Raw genomic sequence first — 8,655 nt, forward strand, 5'->3', positions numbered from 1 at the left:
GATGCGAAGAAATGCTTAGTTAAGTGAAGCCAGCACCATCCATAACTATGTATTTTCTTCTCATTAAAAAGAATTCTATAGATCTTCTCAATTACTTCACAATCACATACATGATTATTCAATTCATAATTCATACAACTTTATACTGCTCCAAAAGGTAAGAATTGCATCAAAGCCTTGGGTTTTCTTTAACTTCCCAAATTCAAGCAGGTATAAAATGCCTTCTTCAGTTGCATACATGTAAAATTCCTGTAAACCCTCCCTGTAGAACTTGGGAAAAACAAATGTAAACTATAATAATTGGGGTCACTATGAGAAATTCCCTTACCTGCCTACAGGTGTTATTAGGCTTCCTTCTTTTTGACTTTGTACGGATATTTCTGGTATATTGAAATGCTACTAATGACAAGTGGAAGAGCCACGAGACAATATACTGATGGAGGTTTTCCTTCAAACAGGAACTGCAGCATCGCTGTTACAAGAAGTGCCGAAACAATGACAAACCCCTGATCGCATTTGAGAAAATTTTGCTGGCGTAAGTACCCTTGAGAAAACAAAATGCGGTATAGAAAATAAATTCAAACAATAAAGCAAACATCACTCTTCTCTTTAATGATCCCTCAAAAATATTATTTCGAAATCTGCAGGTCTGATGACTTTAGATTTGATTTTTTGTTTACTTGATTAACACATGCAATTCAATAGCCTCCATGTCGACAAGCACCCATTTAATCACCACTCCACTCTTCAATGCTCCGTCCTAAGTAGTCACCGTATTAGTTCTATGTAGTTAGGCCTACCTTTCTCACGCCACCTGCAAGGCTGGTGACAAGGCCAACAAGAATCCCACCGACAGCATTGGCTACAACCGGAATCTGAAAAAGGAAGAAAGATAGATGTGTTAAAACTATGCATGTACCATAGCAGTTTAAACAAAAAAAGTATTGCAGAAATAAACTTAATGTACATCCTTTAGAGAGAACTTAGGTAGCCTTAGCTTGCAAAGCTCCCTGCAGGCTCCCTACCCAGTCTTATACTATAGTTTCCCTGCTTATGTAAACCCAAGAGCATCCCCTATGTTCTCCAGAGAATTTTTAGGAAAAAGAACGATTATTACCAGAGTTAGTGGAGTCCAACCATAAAAGAATCCATGGCGTCTGATAGCTTCTCCATCTGGAGACTTAGAGGTACTAGCCAGTAAGCACAAACTTCCAACAATAGACATTTCTACAGTCATCAAGTATGATGAGTGCTTCTTGACCTGTAATAAAGAAATTTTTAATGAAAGTTAAGAAATAGGCAAGCATAGATAATTTGTTTATTAAAAATAGGTAAAAAGGAAAATAGGCCGTTTCTCACCTGAGAAGCCCATTGACATAATGCAGAAGCCAGACCAGAAAGTACAGAAGCAACTAAAACAGGTACAATTCCGTAAAATAGAATTTGCTCAGGATCACCAGTGCTAGAAGCTTTGCTAGAACCTTCACCGATACTTAGAAGAACAGCTGCCATGATCAACAAAAACAGAGCCCCAGTTTGTTGAATTGACTGCCTTTGCCTGCATAGACACACAACAAATTAAGTCAAAAAACTAAAAAAAAAAAAAAACCATAATGCCCATTTTGCAAAGAAAAAACAACCACATTCGTAAAACATACTGCAAGAAAAAGTCATTTGAAAACTCAAAAGGAGACTAGCATATTGGTGAGCAGTAATGGGTAATATACACAAACATCAACCTAGTCTCTAGCTTTAATCGGAACCAGTAGATCAGTACTAAAGAAGATAAATGATAGATAAAGGACCCCTTGGAGAAGATACCTCAGTATGATATATGTAAATAAGGCAGTGAAAAATATTTTTGTCTGGTTCAGCATTGAGAAAGTAAGCGAATCCAGGTTCCTGTAAGATATTTGCAACAAGCTATTTTGAAGTGCATAAATTGCAGCAGGAAGACCCGATGCAGTAAGTGAACCCATCAAAGTCCATTCCTTCGCCAGTCTCTTTATGCTACCATCTTTCGCCATGAGAATTATAGCACATGCAACCTAGTAAACATATTCAAAAGTAAATGATCTCATAAACTCAAATGTTTAAAAGCTAAAAGAACCAAAAGTATAAATTACATGTAAGATTACCTTTGCTATTTCACATATCAAGACTGACGACGTTACAATTACTTCCCGTCTGTATAATAATAATTAAAAAAATGAGTTAAAGACTTGGAAAATAAAATTTGTTCAAATAGACTCCAGCAAGTATGTAAACAAAGAAGTCAGATGTTGTTTATGATCCATATACATGCTCTGCTACCTGGATTCAAGTATAAAAATCAGACACAGGTATGAGCTCAACACGGACAAGTTCAATTTTTTTCAGAATTTCCATGTATTTGAAGGGTTCTTAGGGACTCATAGCTCTATATCATCTAGATTGTTGACGGATATGGGTACTAACGAAAAATGAAAAGTCAAAGCATACATGTGTGCACTGTGCAAGAGCTGGGATATTCACCATCATTATTAAACTGAATTTACATCCTAGCATTGAATACTTTAAAAGATAGCATTAAGATATAAGCCAACAAGGGTACATTTAAGCAGTTGATGCCAATGAAGATTTCCCGCTACTAATCGCATCAAATGCATGGGCAAACCAAGATGATGCTTCAAGTTCAAGGAAGGAATAAGCTCTCTAGAGACCAATTCAAACGTCAATATCTCTAACTAAGTTGCCAATCTTAAAAAGAACAAAATAAAACAAAAACCAGGAAAATGAATGAATATTCAACTTAGCCAAAAGATCATGATAAACTAAGATATTACAAAAACAGTTCCAATTACTACATTACCCCATAATGCAAATCAAAATTTCGAAAAGATCACTCAAAAATTATTTTCTATAAAATCCAGCAGGTGATCAATTACAATCCAATTTAAAAAGCAAATAATTAAATAAATTAAAATTTTTTGAAGGAAAAATGGTTACCTGGTGAAGCGCTTGGAGATAAGAGGCTGCGCTCCGTATTGAAGAGTGAGCAAAATGGAGTAAAACCAAATGCGCGGACTCATTTTGCCTGTAATAGGAGTAGAAGCGTTGGGCTTTGTCGCCACCATTTTTGGCGACCTTCACGAATAAGCTAGATGGGAGATTTCTTGTTCAACGTCGATCCTTGCTTGTCTGATGGTTTTGTTGGCGGATGACTGAGATGAGATCAGAGAATGATTCTAATTTTTTCCCCGTCAGGAAAAAGAAAAAGTAGCGGTAACTCTCGCGGATCTTCGGCTCTTCACTGAAGTAAACTAAATTGTTTCCTTTCGGCTTCTTCGGTTTAACCCGGCTAATCAAGTGGAGCCAAGCTGCTCAATTTCAAATTTGAAGATTGACCACCGCATTCCATTTGAGAAGTTCATTGCTTTTGAAGTAAACTAGAGGTGTAGATGGCCCGGCCGGGCCAATCAAAATTTTAGGCCTGGTTCACTCATATTATATTATTTTTAAAAAATATATAATACACCAAAATTACTAAAATCATTAAAATAAAAATAAACATTTTTCAACAAATTAAAAATAAATTTAAAAATATATATATATTTAAATAATATATAGATGCAACTTAATAAGTAAATGTCTTTAAAATAATAACAAAATTAACAATAAAATAAGAGTTATACAATATCTAAGCAATAATAATAAGAAAATAAAAACAAAATATTAAAAAAAGTAAAAAAAAATAAATACATTTTTTTGCATATTAGGTAAAAAATCTTACTTGAGATCCGACCAGTTTTTTAACGAGTCTTATTTTTTACCTAATTTCACTTTTCAAGTTTATATTTTTATCTAAACCCTCTCACTCACTTTTCAGGAGGGTCTTTGGGCCGAACCGAATGACCCGACCATATATAGGTCTAATTCCATTTCATTAAACTTGTTTATCTAATAATTTCATCATTTATGTTGAAGTTTATGATAAATTTGAATTGTTTTTTTCCATATTAATTAATATTAAAAAATATGTATAAAACAAATAATATATATCCCAATTAGCTATGATTATAATTAAGAAGCAATGAGGTCAATGATTGCAAGGAGTCAAATTAAAATAGTTTTGAGGAGGACAATAGAGACTTAAATAAAAATAAATCTATAAATATTTCATATATGCTTTATATAATGCAAAGTGTGAACCGAATCTGATTATTAAAATTTCAACTTTTACAAACATCATTAAAATTTCATTGGTCAATCTATAAAGTTAACGTTTTTTTAACATATGTGTGCATTATCACATACACATTCGTATTTAATTAATTTTTAAAAATTTTAAATATATAAAAATTATTTTAAAATTTAAAATTATTAAAATTATAAAAATATTTTTATAATTTTAAAAAGTTAATTAAATTCTGAATGTCATCTACGTGATAATCCATATATATGCCACATTAGCAATGTTAACTAACAAACATTAACTTTTTCATCCATTGCAGGGTGATTTAGCAGGAAGTATAAGTTCAAGAATTTAAAGAGACAAAAAAATTAAATAAAATACTAAAATAATTTTTTTATAAAATTAAAAATAAAAAATTTACTATATCTATAATTAATTAATAATACCAATTCAGTCAAACTCTTAGTACTAATATAAATAATATAAATACACAAATAGATTATGAATAAATGTAAAAGGTGGTCATGTTTTTCCACTGTTCTTATCGGTTTAGCTCATTAGTTTTATAAAAAAAAACAATTTAAAAATATTTTCATATAATATTTTATAATTATTTCTATTAATTTAAAGTGAACTATTTTTTTATATTTTAAATAATTAAAAGTTAGTGAAAAATTCAGTTCATGAAATATACGTACACCTGTCCATTTTATTGTTTATAAAAATTAATTATTAAAAATTTATAACTACTCTGTTCAATATAATATTTTTGAAATTTAAACTTAATTTAATTCAAATTTTAAGTAAATGTACTTCGCTATACCAAAATCAAATATTTGAAATGTGAAACAGTATTAAAATCCCGACTTATATTACATTATCAACAAAGATAAGATTCACTGTTCTGTCCTTATTCAATAATTATGTGAAAATATGGGCGGAAATTCTCATGTGAATGCCTAGTTACCGTATAATTATAATAATAGTATTACTTTTATTAATTAAATCTTAACTCAATTATATAATTATTGTTATTAGTATAAAAAACATAAATTTGAATATGTTGAAAAAAGATTATATTTAATTTTAGACATTATCTTTAAAAGAAACTGATACGATTAGAAAATAATAATAATATACTTTCAACGTGCGGAAGAAAAGGAAAGTTAATAACAAAATTTAGAAAATACAAAAAAAAAAAAAAGAGAGGAAGGAATTTGATTGCTTTTAATGTAATATAAAGCGTTTTAAGGCTATAGACATTTTCCACAATCACTGAAAACAAACCAAAGAAAGTTTCAATGGCAACCCTCAAAGTTCCAGTTCACGTTCCTTCTCCTTCTGAGGATGCTGAGCAACTTCGGAAAGCTTTTGAAGGTCCTTTTATTCTTTAGTTCTATACTTACTAAGTTGAATCATTCATCTATCTTTCCATGTTTTGTTCTTGACTTGTTTGAGTTGATGTTTGATGGTATAGCATTGTATTGAATTATGGGGTTTTTTTTTTATGTATTTTGATTGATCTGCTTTTTTTTCTTGGGTGGTTTCATATTTTGTCATCATCTCCTTCGCTATGATCTTTGAAAATCGTTCATAAAGGCTTTCTTGAAGTTGTTCATCTGGAAATGGATTCCAGATCTGATCTGTCAGTGTTGGATCACCATCTGATCTGCATTTTTTAAATGGAAGATCAAGATTACTTTGGTTATATGTCTCTGGACATCAGAGTTTGCCCTTATAATTTGTAGATCAAGTGAATGTTATCTGCTATTTGTATGCTTAATTGCTTATATTGAAGGACCGTCATCTTTTTCTCAATCTGCATTTGATGGGGTAATGAAATAGTATTTTAATTTGTGCTATTTTGGAGTAATAGATATTGTATCATACAATCAACAGATACTCCCTGTTACTGTTTGTTTTAATTGCTGAAAGAACAAGCTATGACGATGAACTGTTTCCGATATTCTTTGGCAGGCTGGGGTACGAACGAGCAATTGATTATCGACATATTGGCTCACAGGAATGCAGCACAGCGCAATTCAATTCGGAAAGTTTATGGTGAAGCTTATGGGGAAGATCTTCTCAAGTGTTTGGAGAAGGAACTTACAAGTGATTTCGAGGTCAAATTTCGACATACATTTTGATGTCTGGCATTGGACATTTTTTTTTTGTAATAGTTTCGAATATTACGTTTTCTTTAACTTATTGAGATTTTTGTTCTGCTTTGACATTCTACAGCGGGCTGTGCTGCTTTTTACGTTGGACCCTGCAGAGCGAGATGCTCATCTGGCTAATGAAGCTACAAAGAAGTTCACATCAAGCAATTGGATTCTCATGGAGATAGCTTGCAGTAGGTCTTCGCATGAACTACTCAATGTGAAAAAGGCGTATCATGCTCGTTATAAGAAATCCCTTGAAGAAGATGTTGCTCACCACACTACCGGAGAGTACCGCAAGGTTCCGGCTTGACTTTCTTTGCCATGCTTTTATCGTTCTCGAGTTGAATGCCTACATAAGATTTATAAAGTGTTTTATTTCACTTGCTTGGTGCAGCTTTTGGTCCCTCTTGTTAGTGCATTCCGATATGAGGGAGAGGAGGTGAACATGACATTGGCAAAATCTGAGGCTAAGATACTTCATGATAAAATCTCGGACAAGCATTATACCGATGAGGAGGTGATTAGGATTGTATCAACAAGGAGTAAGGCACAGCTCAATGCAACTCTCAACCATTACAATACCTCATTCGGCAATGCTATCAACAAGGTAGATGATAAACAATAAACGATGGTCATTTTTCTCGACGAAATATGTAAATCCTTTTACTATGTTCGAATCAAACTAATGATGAAATACGGGTTTGCAGGATTTGAAGGCTGATCCCAGTGATGAATTCCTCAAATTACTAAGAGCTGTGATCAAGTGCTTGACCACCCCAGAGCAATATTTCGAGAAGGTTCTACGTCAAGCCATCAATAAGTTGGGATCCGATGAATGGGCTCTTACCCGAGTCGTCACAACTCGTGCAGAGGTCGACATGGTACGTATTAAGGAGGCATATCAACGAAGAAACAGCATCCCTCTCGAACAAGCAATTGCTAAAGATACTTCGGGTGACTATGAGAAGTTTCTTCTTGCCTTGATCGGAGCTGGAGATGCATGAACCGTCTTCGGTATTAAGTTCCTCTGTATGAATGTCTAGTTTGCCTTATCCGCTATGACTTAATAATTTATGCTTGGTTTTTCATCGTTTTCATTATCTAAAGCATTGCTTGCTTCCATGATAGAACATTCAAAATAAAATGATTGAGTTCGTTTACAGGTATTTTTCGATTTGTTTGAGTTCAATTTCGGATTCAATCATTGTTTGCCCATGATTTGAAGCTCCATTGTTAGTGATACTCGGTAAAACTCTATACAACTATTTCTTAAAATTTTTATTATTCAAACATTTTTTTGTTATTTCAAGAAAGAGAATTTGAAAAATTATTTTTCAAAATGTACTTTTCCCCCTATTTTTTAGCCTTTAGAGTTAATAAATTATTTCTAACGTCAATATATCATGATGATATTTTTATTATACCAAAAAAAATTTTAAAAATAAATATACCCAAAGTTGATATGAATGTTTTTTTAATACCAGAAAATTAGAAAGTTAGTACTCCAACATGTGATAGAAACAAGCTTACACTACATACGGACACATTATGTGACTACGAATGTTATTTGACGGGTTTTTTTACACTAATAAAAGAAATAATTATTAAAATAGAGTGGAAAGCAAATTATTTACGAGGAGACGGGTTTTTTTACACTAATAAAAGAAATAATTATTAAAATAGAGTGGAAAGCAAATTATTTACGAGGATGAATAGTTTTGAATAGTAAAAGACGATGTCGCCAATGAAATGACACCACTTATAGAAATAATATTTTAATAAAATTAAATGAATAATAAAAAATATATTTTAGTTTAAAAGGGGTACGCCAAAATGTCAATGGCGCCCCTTTTCACCCATCTTTACTTTCTTTTTAATTATATATTTCTATTTCATAATTTTATATTTTATTGCCTTCATAATTTAATTTTTATTTCATAAAAAACGGTAGAGCTGTTTTAATTTTATAAATTTAATTTTTTAAATATTTTATAATTATAAATTCTTTAATATTTATAATAATGATCGAGTTGATAATGTGTAAATTTTGAGAGTGAAATGTATTAAACTTTTTAGAAATATAATCAATTTGATAGAATATGTAAAATATTAAGGGCTAAATTTGTTATTATACCAATAAAAAATGCTATATCAACATTCTATTTGGTGACCAAATACATTTTAATAGTGGAGTGACTAGAATTAGAAATTTACTTAACAAGAATGACGAAATTAACAAAAAAAAATTGATAACTAAATCAGGAACTCAATAAAAAACTTAAATGGCTATTTAGGTAGATTACCTTCATGTTTTTATGT

At 31.5% G+C, this 8,655-nt stretch overlaps 2 protein-coding genes across 2 annotated transcripts; one reads left to right on the forward strand and one right to left on the reverse strand.

Annotated features, from left to right (window-relative positions):
* Positions 1-19: 19 nt before the first annotated feature.
* LOC107911637 (UDP-N-acetylglucosamine transporter ROCK1) lies at positions 20-3,460 on the reverse strand. The gene is made up of 7 exons (XM_016839505.2): positions 2,989-3,460; positions 2,139-2,187; positions 1,822-2,048; positions 1,360-1,558; positions 1,118-1,261; positions 801-875; positions 20-506 (listed from the first exon to the last, which is right to left on the reverse strand). Exons 1-7 carry the CDS (start codon positions 3,114-3,116, stop codon positions 345-347), a joined length of 984 nt encoding a protein of 327 aa, XP_016694994.1. The 5' UTR covers positions 3,117-3,460; the 3' UTR covers positions 20-344.
* Positions 3,461-5,475: 2,015 nt separating this feature from the next.
* Positions 5,476-7,340, forward strand: LOC107911638 (annexin D2-like). The gene is made up of 5 exons (NM_001327048.1): positions 5,476-5,551; positions 6,152-6,297; positions 6,416-6,634; positions 6,731-6,943; positions 7,044-7,340. Exons 1-5 carry the CDS (start codon positions 5,476-5,478, stop codon positions 7,338-7,340), a joined length of 951 nt encoding a protein of 316 aa, NP_001313977.1.
* Positions 7,341-8,655: the final 1,315 nt, after the last annotated feature.

The sequence above is a fragment of the Gossypium hirsutum genome, chromosome D11, assembly GCF_007990345.1.
Source record: "Gossypium hirsutum isolate 1008001.06 chromosome D11, Gossypium_hirsutum_v2.1, whole genome shotgun sequence".
NCBI lineage: Eukaryota > Viridiplantae > Streptophyta > Magnoliopsida > Malvales > Malvaceae > Gossypium > Gossypium hirsutum.